General features: G+C 48.9%; 2 protein-coding genes across 4 annotated transcripts in view; one reads left to right on the top strand and one right to left on the bottom strand.

Annotated features, from left to right (window-relative positions):
• Positions 1–6598, top strand: part of LOC142575202 (uncharacterized) — a 136459-nt gene extending 129861 nt beyond the window's left edge. For all 3 annotated transcript variants that reach the window (XR_012826604.1, XM_075684338.1, XM_075684336.1), the window contains one exon: positions 6254–6598. Coding sequence is in view for 2 of the 3 variants with exons in the window: in XM_075684336.1 (XP_075540451.1) it covers positions 6254–6414 (161 nt within the window). In the remaining variant the exon portion in view is untranslated. The remainder of the gene's footprint in view (positions 1–6253) is intronic.
• The window catches only part of DAT (Sodium-dependent dopamine transporter), a 128745-nt gene that overhangs the window by 51567 nt on the left and 52578 nt on the right, over positions 1–24600 (bottom strand). The window contains exons 4-7 of the mRNA XM_075684339.1: positions 7246–7384; positions 2939–3073; positions 1755–1858; positions 137–261 (exon numbers count right to left, since the gene is read on the bottom strand). Coding sequence (XP_075540454.1) covers positions 137–261; positions 1755–1858; positions 2939–3073; positions 7246–7384 — 503 coding nt within the window. The remainder of the gene's footprint in view (positions 1–136; positions 262–1754; positions 1859–2938; positions 3074–7245; positions 7385–24600) is intronic.

Below are 24600 nucleotides of genomic sequence, written 5' to 3'. Positions count from 1 at the left end.
CGCGGTTCGCCTCATGGTTATAAGTGTCTTCACACGTCTTCATAAGACATAGCTGTGGTTGCGGACCTGATCGCGTTATGAAGGTGATGTGGCAACGGCGTATACCAAGACAGCTCGGCAAGTCAAAAAAGCTTGCCTTCGGTGGCCACTTTCTCAATGGGGATGTCCGCGCGGTGAGCCATGTAGCCCAGCACGCTGAAGATGACGAAGCCCGCCAGGAAGCTGGTGGCACTGTTCACCGCACTCGTCAGCAACGCGTCTCTGCACGGGTTGAACAGGCGGGCGGGGCGAGGTGAACGAACCTGTGCTGCAGTGCGCGACCAGACGAGTGGCAATGCGAGTGCACGAGCCGGAAAGCGGGATAGCTCTGCCCAGTCTTCACGCTGTGTCACTCGGCAAAAGCATAGCGAAGCCTTAATTGTAAGTTCTCGGCGTCAACGTGTATCAGGTGTGATATTGAAAAAAAGTTGCAAGAAAGAATTGTGTGGCAGGCAGAACGTTTATACAACAGCGAATATAAAGAACGACGCCAATATTAAATGTTGGCCGCGGTAGCCCAGCTGCCATGGCATTGCGCTGCTGAGCTCGAGGATGCGGATTCGGTCCCGGGCGCGGCCACCACATTTTCTAACGAGGCGAAATGTAGAAGCTCTCGTGCACTTTGCACCTTAAAGAACCCCAGAAGACGCCAGGCTTCCCTTTATACGTTTCCTTCAGCTTTGAAATAAACCACTGTCTCATTAAAAAAACAAAAAGCAGGTTCCCTAAGGGCTTCCTTAGTTATCATCCCCATCAATCTATCTTATGCCCGCTACAAGATAAAGACCAGTCCCTGCGATCTTTAACTAGCCGTTTCAATTCATGTCATTTAATTTATTTTCACCTTAAAGGCCCGGAGGCATTACATAATCCTTGCGACAATGTCAGAACAAATGATCAGAACAGCAAAAGAAACAACAACTAACAAAAACAAGCCAGGAACAATTGTCAAGAAAGAGAAACATGTGTTGGACTAAGGGTGGGTAAGATCGGTACTTAAGGAATGTGGTTGTTTAGCATTTCGCGGAGCGATTTACGGTCAGTGCATGGGAGGATGTCCTGTGACATTCGACTCCATTCCTAAGCCCGGAAGTTCTCTTATCTCGTTCAACCGCTTAATTCCCAGCTGCCCAAGAATGCATTTCCGTTCCGTTGGTCTCGATGCTGTCACAATGATCGACCGCCAATTATTTCTTGTACTCATTATATCACCTGCTCAGCGTTCTTCTAACCTTAACTAGACTAATAGCTAGAGCCGCTTACGTTATACTCTACGCTGCAGTCTCCCTTTCGCATACACCCTTCTTTTTCCATCTCTCGTCGCAGGATTCTTGGCTTCTTCTTAGGCTTCTTTGTTATGACCCCAACTTTCGTGCTTATTGGTAACTCCAGCATAATGCACCGTGCGTGCACTATATTCTGCCCGCTGATCGAGTGGCATCTAGGCGGCTACACATATGCTTGCAGAATTATCTGCATTTCATTAAAATCTCTCTCTCTCTCTCTTTTATAGGATACATCAGTAGGCTGCCTCGGCAGTGCCAGTCGTGCTCAAGGGTATACATACGCCTGGAAATTTCCCCTATTAGTACCGGTGTTCTACACCAGTGCGTTGACGCGAGATGTCGAAACGATCCCCAACTATTTGAACTGCTTGCAGTCTTGTGCGAATGCCTGCATTGCAGCATGTATACTCCGTTACATGCATCACCGACCTGTAGACGTTGTTGTGGAATTCGTTATAGCTGGAAAAGGCCAGCAGGACGCCGAAGCCGGGACCCAGGGAGAAGAATACCTGAGTGGCCGCATCCACCCAAACCTGAAAGGAAATGCATAAGTTCTGAGGCAGCCAAATGATGTCACGTTGATGAACGCCTGCGATGAGAGCTGCTATAGTGAGTAATCGCATGGTTGAAATCTTGAACGAAGACAATATCACTCATTTTGATGTCAAAACAACTTGCAGGCTCCGTCACGCAATATACGAAGAGGAAGTTACATTGTGCCTGGTGCTTGAAAGGAGGAAAATGTATCGGTACGGAAAAGCACTCCAATAGGACATGATTAGCGGTGGCAGTGCGCACAATTTGAATTAGCACACCGACTTGTAGAAACTCACTAATGATCGTCTCAATTAGAGTAATTAGGGTGATGCATATTAAAGGTGGGTAAATTAAGAGCGTAGCTTATGCTCTAGGCGTGTTCATATACATCTTAGGACTAGCGCCCGGTTTAAGAGTAGCTGAAGTGTGCCACAAAGTATGTTGGCGCTGCATGTAGCATTATGCCCAAGTGTGACATAACTTTCGAACGTCATAGCACGTGCAACACCAGCGTATGTGGCCGCACGTGTTTACGGCAGACATTTTGTCAAAATAACTGCGAAAATAAAAACAGACCCCAAAGAAAAGAAAAAAAAATAAGGTAGTTCTACTGCCACTGTACCACTCCTCGCAAGGTCAAAGCCAGGAGAGTATATATGTTTCACGGCGGGCTGGTGTGTCATGCACGAACGTCCGTCATACACGCCGGTTGACCTTCATCTGTCGCGCAGTGCAGTCAGTTATAAGCGTCAACAACGCTTTCTGGCTGGCTAGTTTGAGATGCGCGCGTCCATTCTGGCACTGTTACAGCACATACAGAAGTAGGGAAAACAATGACTCATCCTCAATAAAAAAGTGTTAGTTGAAAGTCAGCACACTGTTCTGTGCCTTCCTATTTTTCTGCGTTTGTCTGTGTTGTAACATTGCTGGGAAGAGTGGTTATAGGTGTGATAATTCTCTCAACGCTTCGAGATTCGAAGCACAGCAAGATCATTCGAACGAGGGGGGCGTCGGCCTGCATCGATTTCTAAGAAAGCAGCCGCGATTGTGGCCGCGTGCCGAACAGTGTCACTCACCCTCGGGTTTGCGAGCACGCTGAAGTCCGGCGTGAGGTAGTAGGCGATGCCCTGGGCCGCACCGGGCAACGTGGTGCCGCGGATGAGCAGGATGAAGAGCACGCAGTACGGGAACAGCGCCGTGAACCACACCACCTGCGCGGCACAGCGAGGGCTGAGTCTCCCGGGGGGAAGAGTGGCCCCTGCCGGCGTGCCTCACTCTGTGCAGGTGGCGCACGATAGGCAGGCGTAGTGAAGAGAGCGTCACCCATTGCTTTTCTCCGAGGCACAACGGAGCCTACATTATGATTAAATAATTACGGAATTATTTGCCGACACGATTACTGAACTAAGTACTGCGAGAAAATTCTGCAAAGTGCGGGGTTATCTACGTTAAGCGCCAAAGAAACAGGCATTCGGTGAACGGAGATGGGACGATAAGGGCCAACAATTTTATGTTTTCGCTCATATTTGTCAGGAAAGCAGAAACAAAACCTTAACAAAAAAAATTACCGACGATTACGTTACTTCCTAATGCGAAATTTGAGCGCAGCAAATAAGCTGTTTCACCTTTTCGATAGATTGAGGCAAAGAAATCGAGCAACACATGTATGCGCTATCACAGAATTTTTTTTTTATATTTCCCGTACTCCTGGATCATCTCGACGGCGGCGACGGTAAGCTTCTGCTTCGGCGGCACGCACCTCTGGATTCTGACGGCGACGGCGCTGGGCCTCTGCTCTGGCAGCTCGTTTAGCAGCAGCAGCAACAGCAGCAGACGGAGGACTTCCATCGGTCGTCTCGCTCATGGCTCAGAAAGAACTGGCAGATAATTTCGCAGTGGCGAACGGCAGCGGCAATTTCGGCTCGGGCGGTGCACATATACAGATCCGCCGCCACCGATCTGGCTCTCTGATTGCCACCGCACAGGGCGAACGGCAGCGGCAATTTCGGCTCGGGCGGTGCACATATACAGATCCGCCGCCACCGATCTGGCTCTCTGATTGCCACCGCACAGGGGTTGCATTGGAGGAGGAGCGAAGAAAGGAATTAAGTTCGAGCCGGCGCTTTGACAACCGGAGACTCGCAGGAAGAGGGGGGAGGGGGGCGGCGTGTACACCCAGCGGCAAACGATGGGGGCAGAAGCGCGCGCAGCAAGCGGACAACACGATAAAGGGAGGAGGGAAGAGATAGCAGCGACTGACTGATGCCGCTGACGCCGATAGTGAGTCAACCCCAGCTGCGGAGTTGGTTTCAGGGACAACGCCGCCGATGCCGACACAAACAATATGATACCCTCGCTTCCGCAGCGCTAAGAACCAGGTCTAGCCGTGGGAAGGTGGTCACGTATTCGTCGACGTGCCGGGGCCTACGTGAAATAACCGGCGCGTCGGCAACTGAAGAGCACCCTATCCGCCACACAAGAACAGGGGGGGGGGGACCCTTTCCTCCTCTTTCTGCATGGCGGCGACGGTGTTCTATGCAGTCACGTTATCTTGACTCTCTAGCGGCGTCAGCGGCATCCAGCGGTATCAGTCGGTCGCTGCTAGCGCTGGGGGGATGAAAGGGGGGCGGAGCTGGTTACGAGGCCGACGACGACGCGAAACCCAGGAACGGACGCCAAAGAGCTGCGCTCTAAAAGCTGGTAGGCTCCAGTGACCCTCCGATTATCTCAACTAAAAAGCCGCAGTTACGGGACATGTTCTCGCGGCTCTTTTTATTCCATGATCCGTTTCTTTTCAAGTTGCTACACGATATTTTGTCGGGCGTATCCTACGAACGCGCCCACTTTCCGAGCTGCCTTTCTTGTTGGACCTCCGCTTTCACTCAACTGGTCGACGCGAAGGCCTTGGCTGTGGGTTTCCACGCTCCGTTCCGATGGCGAGTCCCTTCGTGTTCAGTGGCGACATACTGCACTGACAACCGAGAGCCGAGGCGAAACTTTTTTCACACTCACATCCTGCCTCACAACCACTTTCCTCCCTACTGATCATCGTTCTGCGCAGTTCGACGAATGTGCTCGGCCAGTAAGCGACACGTGCAGCCCTAATACATGGCAGCTGTTCGCAGTGCCACTAGCCACGGCCCCGAGACAAACGCAACGTTTCATTTATTCTGTCTCCAGCAGTTGAGCACCATATTTTCCCTCAGACACACATTCAGCCAAAGGAGAAAGTCAAAGCGCTTCGGCGCCGAATGTTGCCATTTTGTTTGTGAGTAATCATTCTTGCAATGCAGGCTAGGCATCGAACGACTGAAAGATGAACAAGTCGCTAGGTATTCATCGTAAGAAAAAGCAGGCATGCGAACGCAGACAAAAGTAGAACAAGGATGCGGCAGAAACACCAATATACATGATAAAGCCCGCACCGCTAATTTCAAAGCTCGTTCACGCCAAAGAAGACAAGCGCAGGTCAAAAACACCTTGAAAGACAGTTAGTTTCACCGACATTTAAGTGTCGAGAATGAAACATGTTACCTATGTCTAGTAGGCAGCATTCGAAAGCTTATGCAGACACCTTCTTTAATGAAATATTAAGGCGGTGATATAACGCACATCTCTGCCAAACCGGTAAGTGGGCCATATTGCCCCTTAAACAGTAAGAAATTACCCTCCACAAAGTGGTAATTTCCAGCCCGAGTAACGTGGGCCACGTTTCTTAAAAATGAAAAGAAATGTAGTAAACCGTTAGCGTTGCTGTCCATTTTTTCCCACAAATATAAGGATGACAGAGCAAGAGAAAGAAAAAAACTAAACTGAAATAAGACAACCACCTTTGCCGCAAAGCACTGTTGCAATGCGGCGAAGCAACAGGTTTCCGGAGCAGGAAGGCCATTCGAGTTCTCCAGGCGAAGCAGCGGGTAATGTAACTAGGTCACAATGGAAAGAAGAGGTTGCCAGTAAGTGGCGCAAAGTGAAGACGCGAAAGGCTTCAGGACATGTACGTGTGCCTAACGGAAAAGAAAAGGGACAGATGTGTTCGGTAGGTTTTGTTGAACACAAAGGCGCAGCCCTTTTGATCGCTTCAATGCCGCGAAAGGGATCGCTGTGGCCGTAAAGGCTCGCCAAGCGTATCGCCGCCCCTTTCCATGGAGGGGCCAGGGAACGTTGACGCTAAGCGGCGGCGTAGAGGTAATGGTCATCCCCGTTTTCATATTTTCATCTACCCTTCACTTCAACTTCTTCTATTTTATTTCCTTTCCTCTATGCGGTGGTCAGTGACTTCCTACGCGATGGCCCTTGCCTCGCCAATCTGTGTGCTATGCGTACTTCCTTCCTTTTTTGTTTTACAGATGACTTATTCTACGCTTTTTCTGCTCATCTGTTTCTGGCAGGCTGCAAGGTGGTGAAGCTGGAGGCCCCGGCGACACGAAAAGCCACTCGGCTGCAGCGGCCATATTGGATTTGGCCCCCTGGCTCTTCGCTCTTTCGCTGCCGCGCCGTCAGCCGACTCTCCGGGTCGCACTTCCGGCGGCTGCAACCAATTAGCTTTTAACCGGAAGTGCACTGCCACCTGCACCGGCACCCCCGGCTGCCAGACCGACGTATCGACCACGCCAGAGGTCGCCACCCTTGCAACAGCGGCGCCCGACACTGTGCTCGATTCAGCTCTCCGTCTGACTTTCCCTCCAAATTTTCATTCTGAATACTCTAAAAAGTAAAGAGAGAGAGAAAGACTGCCTATTTTTGTTTTATTCGTTCGCTGTGAGTTCACATGTAGTGGTATGGATTAATTCTACACACTTGCTTGAAAGTGTTCTCTTCCATTCATGCTTTTACAGTTGGTTTGTGTCATTAATTGAGGCTTCATCGTCATCATCATCTTTATTTATCTTTTTTTACATATAAGCCAAAATAGTGTTACAGAACGGTAAGCTAATGTAACGCACCTAAAGTGGCATAGGTCTGTTGCATTTTTTTAAGATTTACTTCTCGGGATTTGGACGCACCGTGACTACTTGCCTTGACAAACGTTAACTGAATGACGTGACTGAATAACAATTGCAAACTAATTTTTTTACCCAGGCTATCATTGAACAATGCTCTAATTTTCAGCACATCAAACTTCATATGTGTTCTCAAACGTCGTTGGTTCAGGTTCGCAGTCACTTGCATTCATGATTGATTGGTTAATCCATAATCATGACCCATGCAATCATGATCCTGATTCCATGGATGATCATGATTGCACGGGTCAATATACATACTCAGAGGTGCAGAAAAAAAGAAATCAACTACCGTTTTGAGGCAGTACTTCTTAACAGTCCTACATACTTGTAGAATGGTCCGACCCAGAGACAGAGAGAGAGGAAAAGAGTGGAGGTACCTTTCCGGAGGTGGAGATTCCTTTCCAAAGACTGAAGTAGCAGATGATGTAGACGGCGAGGAGGCAGAGCGCCATGTCCCACTTGATCGAGCCTAAGTCGTCGATGCCCGAACTGTACTGAAGCTGCAGCAGGTGGCGACTGCACGGAGGGCGGGTAGGACAAACGGGCAACTGTCAGGGGGCATTGTCTTTCGGATAACTTCTCGTTTAAGGTTTAGTTCATGAGAAAAGCAAGGACTTATAACAAATATCCACACCTGCACCTGATTAATGCTCTCAGCTCCGCACATTACATGTGTGCCCTGAAGATACCTCAGCCAATGTTACGTATTGAATATTATTATGTGTCAGTGTATATATTATATATAGTTATTTCTTAGCTTCGGTGCAATTACCATCAGACTACCGTATTAAGATAAATAGTAGGATCAGATCTTAAACGATCCAGCTTCATGACCACAGCAATGAACTACTACGTGGCTCCAGCATAGGGGTTGTTTTAAACTAGAGAACTAAATGCTACTGACTGCTGGTAGAGGCTTGGGCGTGTTGGTAATTTATCGTGACGCAAGCACAGTGCAGCCTATCCACTCTCGACGATTTGATCTTCCGACGCAGCACAAGATGGAAATACCCCGTGTCTCGTCGCCTTTCGGGTGGAAGAAGTGACCACTTCCACCATTATTTTGCCTCGTTCTAAGTGCTGTCCGAAGCCGTCAGAACGCCTGTATAGTTTGCCTAGCCAAGTTCACGGCCGCCTGCGCACGCGAGAGTTCCGGAACTACAAGGCCAGAACAGCTTGGAAATCGTTCTATATTGAGTTACTCACCGCGATCAGCTCAACTCATCTATAGCGGATAAATCAAAGAAGTTTTGGGGCATGTAGGGCCCTTTGGGCTGTACTTGTTGGCGATAAGGTAGACTCGCTGCCTACAGAACTAGCTGACTGAGCTATGTTGAATGCTCGGTTGCCATAGTCGAAAGTTCGAATCCTTCTAGACAGACAGACAGACAGACAGACAGACAGACAGACAGACAGACAGACAGACAGACAGACAGACAGACAGACAGACAGACAGACAGACAGACAGACAGACAGACAGACAGACAGACAGACAGACAGACAGACAGACAGACAGACAGACAGACAGACAGACAGACAGACAGACAGACAGACAGACAGACAGACAGACAGACAGACAGACAGACAGACAGACAGACAGACAGACAGACAGACAGACAGACAGACAGACAGACAGACAGACAGACAGACAGACAGACAGACAGACAGACAGACAGACAGACAGACAGACAGACAGACAGACAGACAGACAGACAGACAGACAGACAGACAGACAGACAGACAGACAGACAGACAGACAGACAGACAGACAGACAGACAGACAGACAGACAGACAGACAGACAGACAGACAGACAGACAGACAGACAGACAGACAGACAGACAGACAGACAGACAGACAGACAGACAGACAGACAGACAGACAGACAGACAGACAGACAGACAGACAGACAGACAGACAGACAGACAGACAGACAGACAGACAGACAGACAGACAGACAGACAGACAGACAGACAGACAGACAGACAGACAGACAGACAGACAGACAGACAGACAGACAGACAGACAGACAGACAGACAGACAGACAGACAGACAGACAGACAGACAGACAGACAGACAGACAGACAGACAGACAGACAGACAGACAGACAGACAGACAGACAGACAGACAGACAGACAGACAGACAGACAGACAGACAGACAGACAGACAGACAGACAGACAGACAGACAGACAGACAGACAGACAGACAGACAGACAGACAGACAGACAGACAGACAGACAGACAGACAGACAGACAGACAGACAGACAGACAGACAGACAGACAGACAGACAGACAGACAGACAGACAGACAGACAGACAGACAGACAGACAGACAGACAGACAGACAGACAGACAGACAGACAGACAGACAGACAGACAGACAGACAGACAGACAGACAGACAGACAGACAGACAGACAGACAGACAGACAGACAGACAGACAGACAGACAGACAGACAGACAGACAGACAGACAGACAGACAGACAGACAGACAGACAGACAGACAGACAGACAGACAGACAGACAGACAGACAGACAGACAGACAGACAGACAGACAGACAGACAGACAGACAGACAGACAGACAGACAGACAGACAGACAGACAGACAGACAGACAGACAGACAGACAGACAGACAGACAGACAGACAGACAGACAGACAGACAGACAGACAGACAGACAGACAGACAGACAGACAGACAGACAGACAGACAGACAGACAGACAGACAGACAGACAGACAGACAGACAGACAGACAGACAGACAGACAGACAGACAGACAGACAGACAGACAGACAGACAGACAGACAGACAGACAGACAGACAGACAGACAGACAGACAGACAGACAGACAGACAGACAGACAGACAGACAGACAGACAGACAGACAGACAGACAGACAGACAGACAGACAGACAGACAGACAGACAGACAGACAGACAGACAGACAGACAGACAGACAGACAGACAGACAGACAGACAGACAGCGAACTTTATTTAATCCTGAGGAGCTACTGTCAGGACCTCCCAACGGGAGGCCTTTGTAGCCGCTGGCCGCACCCACGTAGAGGACAGAACGCCGTGACGCTCCGCCCTTTCCTGGGCTCTCTGGATAGCCTGGGTTTGATTTAGGAGTACCGTGCTTCTGATGGCCTCCTCCCATTCGACTTCGCTGGAGAAAAAGTCGTCAGGCAACGCGGGACATCGCCAGAGCATGTGAGTCATAGAACAAAATGTTTCACTGCAGTCGGGACAACTAGGGTCCACATCTGAGTACATCCTGCTGAGGAATCCCCGCGACGGGAAAGATCCCGTCTGCAACATTCTGAGAGTAGCTGGCTGACCTCTACTGAGCTTCGGTTGAGGCAGAGGATAAATCCTCCGACCAAGTTGGTAATGTTTAGTAATTTCATTAAATGTGAGGAGTGGATCGCTCTGCTGAGTCCCTTCCTGCCCCTCCGGAGCCTTCAGACCGTCGCGGCGCGTGAATTCTCGCGCATGGTCGTGGGCCAGCTCGTTGAGGTTTGGTAATCCTTCGAGAACGTTCGTCCCCATGTGTGCGGGGAACCACGTGATAATATGAGAACCGGGGCAAGCCCTTTTCTCTAGAATAGAGGCGGCTTCTCGTGCGAGGTTACGCGATTCGAAAGCTTTGATTGCGTCTCTAGAGGCGGTGTAAATGTAGGAACGCTCTGGGTCACACAAGGCCAGCGCAACCGCAATTTGCTCTGCTATACTCGCGGTGGCCGCTCTGACCGAGGCCGAGGACCGAAGCACCCCCCGCCCGTCTACAACCGACAACGCGAACACTCTCCTGTTCCCGTACTGCGCCGCATCGACAAAGACCGCGGAGTCTCTGTCATCTCTAACTTTCTTCAATATGGCTCGTGCACGGGCTTTACGCCTACCCTCGTTATGCTGCGGATGTACGTTCCGCGGGAAGGGCCTCACCAGGTAGGTCGCCCTCGTTTCTCGTGTCAATGTCATGCGCCGGTCCTCCATTACCCTAGGGGCCATGCCAACCTCGTCGAGAATTCGCCTGCCAGCTTTGGTCGACGATAGCCTAACCACCTGGGCAGTGACCTGTGCCTCTATGATCTCGTCTATGCTATTGTGCATCCCGAGTTGATCTAGCCTGTCGGAGCTCGAGGCAATAGGCAAGCCTAGCACTTTGTTGATGCTCTTGCGCATGAGGGTATTTAATTTGGTCTTTTCCGTTTTTGTCTATACTAGAGCTGACGCCACCTAGTTAATATGACTCATGAGAAACGCGTTGTACATCCGTTGTAACCCCTTCTTTCGGTTGCACACCTTAGCAATTAACCGCAACATATTCTCCGTCTTGGCTGTAACGTGGGTAATTGTTCTGGCATTACAGCCCCTCGCGTCTATGAGCAGGCCAAGGATCTTAACTGAGTCGACTCTAGGAATTTTCTGCCCATTATTCGCGTATAATACCACGGGTAGCTGGTTGAGGGGTGTCAGACCCCTAAGCCCTTGCCTTGCGGGTCTGTCAAGTAACAGCTCCGATTTACTCGTAGACAGCTTGAGACCCGTGACCACGAGGTAAGCCTCCGTCTCGTCCAAGGCCGCCTGTAGAGCTTGCTCCATTTCAGCTAGGGAGCCCCCTGGGCACCAGATCGTGATGTCATCTGCGTAAAGTGCGTGAGCTATGCCCTGGAGGACGCCCAGCCTGTCTGATAGACCTTTCATGACTATACTGAAGAGCAGTGGCGATATGACTGATCCCTGAGGGGTACCCCGAGCCCCCAGTCTGTACACGCTCGCCCGAATCTGCCCCACCTGAATAGTAGCAGTTCTATTCATGAGAAAGGACCTGACAAAGGCCTGGAGTTTGACTCCCAGGCCTATCCCGCCCGTGGCCTGGAGAATGTATCTATGTAACACTGTGTCGAACGCCTTAGTGAGATCCAAGACGAGAATTCCTCTCACGTTCCGGGTGCCGCTGTCAAAGATTTGCTTCCTTAGCATTAGCATAACCTCCTGGGTCGATAGGCCGGGCCGGAAACCAACCATATTATTTGGGAAGAGGTCTCTGCGCTCTATGTACCCGGAAATCCTGTTCAAGATCGCGTGCTCAGCTACCTTGTCTATGCACGGGGTTAGTGATATTGACCTCATGTTGTCCAAATGAAGGGGTTTTCCTGGTTTAGGGATGAGTGTCACTATAGCCAACCTCCATCCGTCAGGCACCTGTCCTGTCCCCCATACCCTGTTGGCCTCTATAGTTAGTAGTTCCACTGCCTTATCGTCCAGGTTTCGTAATAGCCTGTTAGAAACCTTATCCGGACCCGGAGCCGATCTGCTGTTTAAATTGTAGAGCACCGCCCTGATCTCTGATTCTGTGAAGGGCGCGTCCAGTTCCTCTACCGTCGCACATTCGATTTGCGGATAATCCTCTTCCTGCGTCGGCCCTATAGGAAGGTATCTATCCGCGATCGCATTCAAAAGTGACTCTTCAGTACCTCCCTCCTGTTTGTGCCGGTGTATGACTTTACTAAGTGTTTGCCATTGATTATGCTTTGTCTGTGCGTCACCCAGGAGGTGCTTGAGGAGGTTCCACTTCCCTCCTGAGCGCATGGACCCGTCTACTGCCGCGCAGACCTCGTCCCATTGTAGCCTATTGAGCTCCGCGCAATATCTCTCGATCTCTCTATTAGGCTCCGCAACCTTTCTTCTCAGCCTGCGATTTAACCTTTCTGTTTTCCACCTCATCAGAATTGACGATTTCGCCTCCAACAGATGCGCTAGGTGCGGATCCATTCTTAGGACCTCTGCTTCTGTTTGTACTACCTTAGTAGCCCTCCCGACGTCCTCCGTTAGCGATTCGATAGCCTCGTCAAACGAGGAAAATGTGCTCGTTCGCTCCTTCTTAAGTTTCCTGAACTCCTCCCAGTCCGTGACTCGAAATACCCTGGCCGGTCGGGCGTCCACCGTTAATGTTGCCGCTACTATGAAGTGGTCACTGCCCAGGTTCTCCTGCTTATTGGCCCACGTTACGTTACCTACGTTCCTTACACATGCCAAATCAGGTGTTGTGTCTCGCGAAATTGACGTGCCCAGCCTAGTGGGGAACCCTGGGTCCGTGATTACCGAAAACACGAGATCATCCAGGATCCTCGTCAGGTTCTCTCCTTTTACAGTCCGTCTGACGTAGCCCGATGCATTATGAGGCGCGTTAAAGTCCCCTGCAACTATCAGAGGAGAGTGCTTGGCTACCGACGTCGCCTTCCTAAGCAGGGAGTTAAACGTCTGTCTCTGGTCCGACGGCGGGTTATAGACATTAAGCACAAAGACGCTCTGCTTAAGACGCCCGTGCGGTATAACCTCCACGAAAAGGGCCTCCATCTTAGCCCGTTAAGATTGGATTGGATGATCAATAAAGGCTAGATTTTTTTTATCATCGTAGCTAGTCCTCTGCTTCCCTCGTTTCTGACCGACACAGTGTTGAAGCCAGAGAGGGTAGGGTCGTCACATAGTGTCTCCTGTAATAACAAAATCTGCGGTTTTTCCACCTCATTCGTCAAAAATTGCCGTAGCGGAGCCTTGCGCATTTGAAAACTAGCGCAGTTCCACTGCCATATTACCAGCTCTTTGTGATCGCCATCCATGATGCTACATTAACATGCCTTGCTCCACAGCCGGAGCAACCTCGGAGTGATTCACTACCTGGCTTTGCGCCCGGACCTTGGCTTTGACCTTAATCGCCGCCTTTTTTTCTAGTACGGTCACTCTTTGGACCAAAAGATTTACGCTTTCCTGATTTTCTCTGCTCATCCTAAGTAGTTCCTCCAACATCTTTCTTTGCTGGACCTCTCCCTCAGACGTTTCCGAGTCGCTCTCGTCGTTAGGAAGGGGGGCCTCACGCTTTACTTTAGTGCGTCGTACGCGGGGTACATGTTCGACTACCTGTGGCGTCTGGTCGCTCGCCTCTATTTCAATGGACTTTGGGTTTGCCTTGGCGGCTTTGAGTTGGCGTACCTCCTCTCTAAGCTCCTTAACTTCCTTTAGTAATGCGTCCACGTGCGATCTACTACCATGCTCTGGCGAAGCCTACCGCGTTACCTCCGTGGGTCTCTGTAGCGCCTTCTTCGTCTGCCCTTTGACACGATCCGCACAGGTAGGCTCCTCCTGGATCCTCACGCTGGACACCGAGCGCCCTCTTGATCTGGAGCGCTGCCTGATTGCACCGCGCTTCTGCGCAGCTGGCGTGCGAGAGCGGCTTCTTTCGGTGCTGCGCTCCTGCACAGCTGGCGTGCGCGAGCGGCTCCTGCCGCCCGCCGTGATGACGTCGGTTCCCCGGTTCAGCTGCTCGGCGCGTCGACGCCGCTGCCGCCGTCTTCTTCTGACGATATATGGAACTTGAAATTTGTCCCTACACTCTTTGGCCGCTGTGGGGTGCGGGCCACCGCACAACGTGCATTTAGGATCGCACTGGTGATCTTCCGCCGGCGATCGTTTGCCGCAGGTGCGACACCACTTGCTTCCCGGGATGGGACCCACGTCAGCCCGGTGTCCGAGTTCTTCGTGGCGTCGGCAGAGTGTGCAGCGAAATATACTCGCACCGCATGCCACGTAGTTTGGCACCCTCATTCCCTCGAAAAGTATTACCACCGCTGTAGTGTTCTTCCTGGCCTCCGCCTGGCCTCCAAAGCGCCCGGATTCCGATGATTAACAACTCTCGCTCTGAGTTGAGCCTCGCTGACTTCCACGTCGACTCCTCTTATGACACCTCTACACGTATTCTCGGGTGGGGCCAGGTACGCCGCCACCCCAAACGTGCCTTCACCGAGCCTGATTTGCTGCACCCGGGCGTACGCGTCCGCGTTTTTCTCGTGAGGAGTGCACATCACAAAAATGTTCTGAACTCCATTGGGATCCTCTTCGATTGCGGCCGGAGCCAAGGATGCCGCCATGTCCAAGGCTTGCTCAAAGCGTATTTTACTGACCTTGTTTACATTCAGGCCGTCGCGTGGTCTGACAATAATGCGAAAAGTGTCCCTCGGCAGTCGAGGCAGCCTCGAAGCAGCGGTGACGCGTCGTATCGCGTCACGTGGTGCGGCGGTGCGGCCGCCGTCCCTCCGTCTGCCACTTGTATTTCCACCGTCTTGAGCCGAAGAATATTCTTCCCTGCGCCTGCCGGGCCGGCGGCCGTACGGCACCTTCCATCCCGCGTCGCGTGGCTCTTCTAGGAGTAATATCTTCTCCTACCACAACGTCCATCCTGGAGTCAAAGTCCCACATGCGCGGGAGTAGGCCTAAGCCTACCCTCGCCGTGTTTCAAACACTCGCACAACGGCGAAAAGTCCTCCCACCGATGAAAATCCGCTATCAGCAGATTCCTCTTGACGTACCACGTCGATTAAGGCATAACTCGCGTGGTTTCGCAGGGAGAACCACTCGAGAACATTGATGAAAGCTGGAGCCGATGTCAAAGCGTCTGCACTATTCGACTTCTTTTTTTTTTTTTTCAATCTGACGATGGTGAGATTGAATTTCACCTCCTCCAGTGCACATCTGCAGGCTTGAAGGGACACCTGACACCGGCAAAAGATGCCGAGAGCAAGTGGGGCTATACTAATCCAGGTACATGTACCTGGATTAGTATAGCCCCACTGCAACCAAATTAGAAAGGCCCACTTAGCTTGAACAAAAACACTCCTTCACTAGAATAGAAATTGACTTCCCTGGTGCAGTATTCGCCCACTACTTTCCTGGTGATTGCTACAATTAACCCATGGCCATCAGTCCCCAGCAGCTGCGGAGCACCTGACCAAGGTTAGGTGCGTTACAGGTTAGACCTGTAACGCAGCAGAGGGTGCTAAGAATCTCCTGGTCCGGACAAGCCGCCGAGAGAAATTGACCCTGTCAACCTTTAACAGCCGAACTCTGTCGAGTGAGGCTAGCTTAGCAGGACTTTTTAAGGAATTATCAGACATTGTTTGGGATATCATCGGCCTTAGTGAGATTAAAAGAACTGGCGAGGCTTATACATTGTTGAATGACGGCCATGTCCTCTGCTATAGAGGTCTCCCAGATAAGAATAAATACGGGGTGGGATTCCTAATCCATAAGGACATAGCGGACAACATTGACAAATTCTATAGCATTAGTGGGAGGGTAGAAGTAGTCGTAATTAAACTTAATAAGAGGTACAGATTAAAGGTAGTACAAGCCTACGCTCCAACATTCAGTCACGATGATGAGGAAGTAGATGAGTTTTATGAAGATGTTATATTAGCGATGAGAAAAGTACAAACTCAGTTTACTATGGTAATGGGTGACTTCAATTCAAAAGTGGGAAAAAAGCAGGCTAGTGAACAAGCAATTGGCAACTACTGCGTCGATTCTAGGAACGCTAGAGGAGAGATGCTAGTGGAATTCGCAGAAAGGAACAAGCTCCGAATAATGCACAACTTTTTCAGTTGTGGTGCAGCAACAGAAAGTGGGACCTGGAAAAGCCCTAATAGTGAAACAAGAAATGAAATTAATTTCATACTTTGTGCTGATCCCAGCATAGTGCAGGATGTAGAAGTGGTAGGTAGGATAAACTGCGGTGATCATAGGCTAGTGAGGGCTAGGATTTACCTCAATTTGAAAAGAGAAAGTAAAATTGTTCAAGAAGAAACAAGTGAACTTCGAGGCAGTAAAGGTAAAAGCAGACGAATTCAGGCTTGTACTTGCAAACAAATACACAGCCTTAGAACAGAGAGATGAAGATGAGATAGAGGTAATGAATGAAACCGTAACTAAGCTGGCTTCAAGTGGGAGGCGAGGGACCAAGGCAACCAGTAGACAAGCTTTCTCAAGTAACAAAATTTCCCAAGTAAATCTGTTTATATCCATAGCTTCCTTGATTATGAGTAATGAATTATATGATTCTAGAGCTCTGAACACTTTTGATTCGATTATTTATGTAAACTACGTCTTTTCATTCATGTTCCGGAGCACCAAACCTGTTGTACTACCTATTGTTCATTCCACTCCTGTCAGAGCTTGAGAAAGGCTAACAGTATTATGAATAAATAAATAAAGAAATAGATAAATAAATAAATAAATAAATAAATAAATAACCTTAAAAAGAAACGACGAAAAATGAAAATGTCTAACTCAAGAGATATGACAGAATTTGCATAACTGTCAAAACTGACCAACAAGGCGAAAATAATTTGTATTCGAACCTACAACGTGACAAAGACTGAAGAAGCCGTAAAAAATGGACGCAGCCTGAGATCAGTGAGAAGGAAACATGGCATCGGACAAACCAAGATGTATGCAATGAAAGATAAGCAGGGTAATATCATCAGCAATCTCGAAGGTATAGTAAAAGCAGCGGAAGAATTCTATACTGACCTGAACAGTACCCAGAGGAGTCAGGATACCTCAATTAGAAACAGTAACGAACAGGATACAGAGACTCCTCCTATATCTAGTGATGAAGTCCAAAGGGCCTTGCAAGACATGAAACGAGGAAGATCGGCAGGAGAAGATAGAATAACAGTCGATTTAATCAAAGACGGAGGAGACATAATGCTTGGAACACTGGCGGCTCTATATACGAAATGTCTATCGACTGCAAGGGTCCCAGAAAACTGGAAGAATGCAAACATTATACTAGTCCACAAAAAGGGAGACGATAAAGAATTGAAAAATTATAGGACCATTAGCTTACATCCAAAATTATATAAAATATTCACCAACATAATCTCCAATAGAATAAGGGCAACACTTGACTTTCCTCAACCAAGGGAACAGGCAGGTTTCACGAAGGGATACTCTACAATGGACCACATTCATGTCATCAGTCAGGTAATCGACAAATCCGCAGAGTACAATCAGCCTCTCTATATGGCTTTCATAGATCACGAAAATGCATTTGATTCAGTAGAGATATCAGCAATCATAGCGGCATTACGTAATTGAAGAGTACGAACCGCTTACGTAAATACCTTGGAAAATATCTACAGAGGTTCCACAGGCACCTTAATTCTCCACAAGAAAAGTAAGAAGATACCTATAAAAAAAGGGGCAGAAAGGGAATTAACCGAGGAGCCCGATTTTTATTAGTCATATCATAAGCAGCCAATAAACACTGACACCAAGGACAACATAGGGGAAATTGTGTTTTTTTAATAAACGAAATAAAGAAACGATAAATTAATGGAAATGAAAGTGGATAAAAAAAACTTGCTGCAGGTGAGGAACGATCCCAAAACCTTCGCATTTCTCCTTTATTACATAATGAGGGTCTCGAATCCAGTAACACTGATGCCTTCAGGTAGCATGTGTGGGTTTATTGACCGGTTTCCTTCACCCAAAAAGATCACGTTCTCGTGACTCCTGCGGCTGAAAGGATGTTCCACATCCGCCGCCAAGGTCTGTGAGTGGTGGCGCTGGCTAACACGCCCATGGTTCTACTCGGAAACATAAATACCGAAGAAAGTTGATGGGGAAACGGCGCCGCAGTAGCTCACGGTAGCTTCGCATTTCGCGTAGCACGCGAAATGCGAAGGTTGTGGGATCGTTCCCCACGTGCGGCAAGTAGTTTTTCATCCACTTTCATTTCCATTAACTTGTCGTTTCTTTATTTCATTTATTAAAAAACACCTATTCCCCTATGTTGTCCTTGGCATCAGTGTTTGTTGGCTGCTTATGATATGACTATAAAGAAAGGGGTCAGACAAGGAGGCACAATCTCTCCAATGTTATTCACTGCATGCTTAGAAGAAGTATTCAAGCTGTTAAACTGGGAAGGCTTAGGAGTAAGGATCAACTGCGAACATTTCGGCAACCTTCGGTTTGCCGATGACATGGTTCTATTCGGCAACACTGCAGATAACCTGCCGCGATTGCTCAGTGGCTATGGTGTTGGGCTGCTGAGCTCGAGGTCGCGGGATCGAATTCCGGCCACGGCGGCCGCATTTCGATGCAGGCGAAATGCGAAAACACCCGTGTACTTAGATTTAGGTGCACGTTAAAGAACCCTAGGTTGTCGAAATTTCCGGAGTCCTCCACTACGGCGTGCCTCATAATCAAAAAGTTAATCTATTTTAATACTGCAGACAAGTTACAACAAATGATTGAGGACGTTAACAGAGAGAGTGTAAGAGTGGGGTTGGAAATTTATACGCAGAAGACAAAAATAATGATGAATAGATTGGCATAGGAACAAGAGTTCAGGATCGCCAGTCAGCGTCTAGAGTCTGTGAAGGAGTACGTTTACCTAGGTCAATTAATCACAGGGAAACCTGATCATGAGAAGAAAATTTATAGAAGAATAAAAATTGGTTGGATCGCATACGGCAGACATTGTCAGCTCCTGACTGGAAGCTTACCATTATCATTGAAAAGTAAGGTGTACAATCAGTGCATATTACGGGTGCTGACACATGGCGCAGAGACTTGGAGACTGACAAAGGAGCTTGAGACCAAGATAAGGACCGCGCAAAGAGCGGTGGAACGAAGAATGCTAGGCTTAACGTTAAGAGACAGAAAGAGAGCGGTTGGGATATTAGAGAGCAAACGAGTATATTCGATAGTCGAATTGACATTAAGAGAAAGAAATGGATATGGGCAGGTCATGTAATACGCAGGTTAGATAACTGTTGGACCGTTGCGGTTACAGTATGGGTACCAAGAGAAGGGAAACGCAGTCGAGGACAGCAGAAGACTAGGTAGAGCGATGAGATTAGGAAATTCGCGGGCGCTAGTTGGAATCGGTTGGCGCAGGACAGGGTAACTGGAGATCGCAGGGAAAAACCTTCGTCCTGCATTGGACATAAAATAGGTTGTTGTTGTTGTTGATGATGATGATAAAGAAGAAGAAGCAGCACAGCGTTAAAGACGTAGACAATGTATGTGTGTATCTATCTAGTGCGTGTCTTTTCATCTTGATTCGCCGTGGTGGCCTCGCGGCTATGGCGTTGCGCTGCTAAGCACGAGGTCGCGGGATCAAATCATGGTCACGGCAGCCGCATTTCGATACGGGCAAAAATGCAGAAGCACCCGTTGTTGCGTACTCCAGGGTAGCGTACCGTACTGTTGCCGAGAAGTAGCGGCGCCTGCCTATCTAAGCTCGACCGACATTACTTATTGGGTAGCGTGGCGTTGTCGGCGGGCTGCAGGCATCCGGTAGATCATGGCGACCAAGCAGGGGCGAGACGATTTGCTAGTGCGAAACTTGCACTGTTTATTCAAAGGTAGTTGAAAGAAAATAAGAAGAGCATGAAGTATGAAGTATCAAGTCTCTCAAAAGTACATTTCGGAGCCCCTTAAATAGGCTCTCTGCAAGTGTGGGCGGGATCTTGCTTCCGTCGATGACACGTGACAGGCACGGAGAGAGGGCCCCTCCTCCTGCAATACCGAACACGGAAGGAGAAGTCGATCCTCTTTTCGACGAATCCGGGGAGAAGGTCGGGTGAATGACCTCTCCGGCGCCGTGGGGTCCGGCCAGTAGAGGGTAAGGGCATGACGTATCACCCACGGTGCCACGACCATGAGAGGTGAAGGGGATGAGGTAGCACCCACGGTGCCACGACCAAGTAGAGGGGAAGGGGGGACGATCTGTCGCCCGTGGGCTCCGGCCCAGAGGGTAGGTTGAATGACCTGTCGCCACGTGGTGTCAGACGACAACCCTAACACCGTGCATTAGGTGCGCTTTGAAGATTCCCAAGTGGTCTAAATGAATCCGGAGTCCCCCCATACAGCGTGTCTCATAATCAAATCGTGCTTTTGGCACCATAAAACACCAAAATTTAAAAAAAAGAACATACGCGCTTACGAGAGCGCTTACGAAAGGTCGGGCACAAACTTCTGAGTTTAAAAGAAAATCGCTTCAAGTTTATAGCCAACTGTCACGTGATCGCCATGAACGCACCTTCAACCTGGATCGAGACTACATGTCCCGACACTGCTGGTTATAAAGTTACGCTAAGAGACGACGGTCCGCCAAATGAGCGAGAAAAAAAAGAACACGACAGTCCAAAGCTATTTGGACTAAATGACGCAAACGAAGCTTGCTTGAGTTGACACAAACACAGCTTCGTCACCTGTAGCTGTTAGCTGTTTGCGTCACGAGGTCGAACGCGATGTATGATGCTTGTCGAGGGAGCTATGCGAGAGGTGTATGGGCACGGAGAAGTATACGACACATAATTACATAGATTTCTATACATCCATGTGTCACATACACATAGCTGGGGGATTGGTCAAGAACGGGCAGATACTCAGCGCTCCAAGTTATAGCTGTCTATTCGACGAGAAATGTTACGCACATACGTACGTCAAACTCCTCCTCCGCCTCGCTCCTCCGAGGGGAACGCCAAGGAACGGCCTAAGCCTAAACGAGGAGGCGGGAAGCGGGGGTACGTCTAGGAGCACAAACGGGCAGTGCGCTGAATGTAAAAGTAGTAAACCGTGGCAGCACAAAAGCAGGAAGCCCATGGGAAGACGAAGGAAACGAAAGACTGAGCGCACCTACGTATACGTGCGGGTGGGGAGGGAAGTGCCTAGGCACTTTGGTGACACCAGCCAGATCGCATCCATCTATCATTCCCGCGAAGTTAAGCATTGCGGAGCGGCGAAGTAAATGCACGCAGGCGGGTGCATACTTACCGCACGGGTGATGGAGCGATGGGTGGGAGAGATGGCCGTGCCGGGAAGGGGCGCCAAAGAGGAAGCGGCGAGAGGAACAGAAAAAAGAGGCGATTTCGTCGCGTACGATGAAACTCCGCCATATACACCAGCAGCGCAAATGCGTCTCGGGCAACGGGCGCCACTCTTGCGCCAGCGCCGGCAGTGCTTCAAGGATTTCCACACGGTGTGATGACACTAGGCGTGAATCGCGCACAGACTATACCGCGTTTAGTGAGATCTTAATGAACATGTTTCGAACCTTCCTAAAGATCACAAGATGACAAAACCACGGTGTTCTATAGAACACTGTGTAGACCTGGTGATGACTTTCCAAAAAAAAAAGCTGTGAAAGTAACGAGACCAGGGTCGAGGATCGCAAACCGCAAATCCGCCATGTTGCGCATGCTCCAGACTACTGCACAATCATATCTAACGTAATCAAAGCATGTGTATCGCTCTGGATACTTGCATGCTTTATCGGCACGCATAACAGATGACGCGATGACACATCGTACGGATCCGTATTTTGTAATTAGGTATTCTTCGAGGAGCTCGCGTTCCCAAACCGTAGTTTCATTTCACACCCACATCCTTAAAATCGGGAGTACAGGAGTGCTCCCGAAAAGGAAAGGGTAAAGTGCCACCTGCACGCCCGTGGGCAGGCAAGAGCGCCGCATGTACCAAAGGTATGCTATACACCGCTTTCGCGGCCCGCTTCGTTAGTTTGGCGGTGTGTTTTGCCGTGAAGCTACTGAGGAACTTCCTTCTGGCAATACGGCTACGCAAAAGACAAAGCTGGCTGGGTGCTGAAGACCGGATATTGGCATTGTCTTTTCGCCACCTTAAAATTGTGCGAAAATGCGTGTACGTCGTTGTTATTTGTGATTGCCTCGTCTGGTTTATCACTGGCTGAATTGTTCTCTATTGCACCTTAGCCAGCGGTTACACCACCAATTATTCTTCATTTAGCAAATACAGCTTTTTTGTGTGATCGTTATCCAGGCAAACGTAATAATACATATTTTAACTAGCTGAAGTTTCGAAATGCCCATGCGAAAGGGAAGAGGCCTCTTTTCTTGTGCCCGGTGCATATGTCCAATAAACATGACTTTCGTTGCTAAATGCTAACTATACATATACAGAAAGCGATTGATTCACAGCGTATCTCAATTGTAAAGTTAAGTTCCGTGATGCAGATTCTAAAGACACGTAAAACCTGCCCTGCCACTTTACAAAGAGTGTCGTTTAATATCGATTTTAATATAGTTCTTCGTTATTGCTTTGGCTTATCGCGTCGAACTGAATTTGATTGTCTTGCTCCCCTGTTGATCGGCACGTTCGTTAAGATGTAGTTCTCGCATATCTGTAAGATTCACGCAAATAAAGAAAAAATCACGCAGACACTTAGTTGGCATACATTTTTTATACAGAGAGATGATAGATTCAAACGCTTAGCTGACACCAAGAACAGCATCAGCTGATAGCGACCCTATAAAGGTTCCGAAGGATTTCCAAAGGGGATCCAATGCTCCCTGCATATTTGTTTTTATTCATTTATGTTCATTATTCACAAGACGATGCTTAAGGCTATCACTGTAGTACTTACTCTCAGTCTACTCACTATCTACAATATTTCACCTCGTTGGCCTATATGTATCCTGCGTGCAAGAATTTTTAATAAAAACGTTTGCGAAAGCAACCTTCGGTGACGCCGGGAGTGAGAGGCATGTAACCCCATCCGCGACGACTCTATATACAGCACTGCCAGGACACGTGGCCCGGAGATGAGTGCTTCCCTGCATTCATTGCGGGAATCGAATCTGCGCGTCACCCACACAAAGTGGTGCGAGCCAACCAAATTTATGCCAGTCACTTATGCATGTAGGGCCTCTGAGACTGCTCCTGTGCGCTACCTTACAGGAAAGGATCCAAACCTGGGTGACCAGGATCGCCACAGCTCGCTCAGTTTTTCACACTCGTAAGGGTGTATCGGCGAGCCAAGGACGCCGGACTGTAGTACGTAAAACCACGCCGACCCATTGTTCTCACTCACTGCTGTACCTACATATGTACTGCATATTCGTCTGTATTAACTTCTCTGTTGCAAAGTCCGAGTATCCGTCTGTCGGCCCAACCGTTGTGGCAAGTCCAACGACGAAGCGAATGTACGCTCGTCGAACACCCGACAAGTTATTACGAATTTGCAGCAGATGCCACCGAAAGTTACTTTCACCTGAGTGCACATATCCATGCTCCCATAATGCACGCTGAAAACATCCTAATTGAATGCAGGCCTCCGGATTTTACCAGACCGACTTTAAGACCAACATCCACACAAGGCATGCACGGTTCCTACAAATTTTCACCTCGATTCTTTTTTTTTGTTTTGTTTTGTTTTTTGGTTCGCTTGTGACGACAATTTGAATGTCATCCGTAGTTTTTTTTTTAAAACTGCTCACTTTCAGGGTGTAATTACATGGCGCCGCAATAATCTTCATGAGTCACGTTTCCCACGCTGCGCAGCTGCCATTTAATTGCACGGAAAGGCAACACACGCTGAGATGTACATTGCGGTCCATAAAGGAAAATGCCAGGAGCACGGCGCTAAAGAAAGGACATGTAAACATGGCTGATGACAATCAACGTTTCGTGATATAATTAGGTCCTAAAGTTTACAATTTAAGCTCAAGGTGATTGCCCGAAAGAGACAAAACAGGAGAGGACATGCTATCGCTGGAAGTGTTACCAGAAGTGCTGACTTTTGGGCGTGTTGGTCACCCATACTCAAGAAAGAATGGCACAAACGAACAGGGACGAGATATTTGAGTATGGGTTACGAAAGACGCCCAACATCCGGTACTTCTAAATCCCATCACTAGCTCCTTGGGTTCTTTCCTGCGTTTACATTTCGCCATTTTGAGCATGTATTACGAAACATGACCAAGAGCCAGTACTTCTAGATCACATCACTGGCGCCTTGGGCTCTTTCCTGTGTTTAAATTGCACCATTTTGAATATGGATTACAAAACACGCCCATCAGTCAGTATCTCTAAATCACATCACTAGCTTCT

This window comes from Dermacentor variabilis, chromosome 3, assembly GCF_050947875.1.
Source record: "Dermacentor variabilis isolate Ectoservices chromosome 3, ASM5094787v1, whole genome shotgun sequence".
In the NCBI taxonomy this organism is placed as follows: domain Eukaryota; kingdom Metazoa; phylum Arthropoda; class Arachnida; order Ixodida; family Ixodidae; genus Dermacentor; species Dermacentor variabilis.
This window is presented reverse-complemented; position numbering and strand designations above follow the sequence as displayed.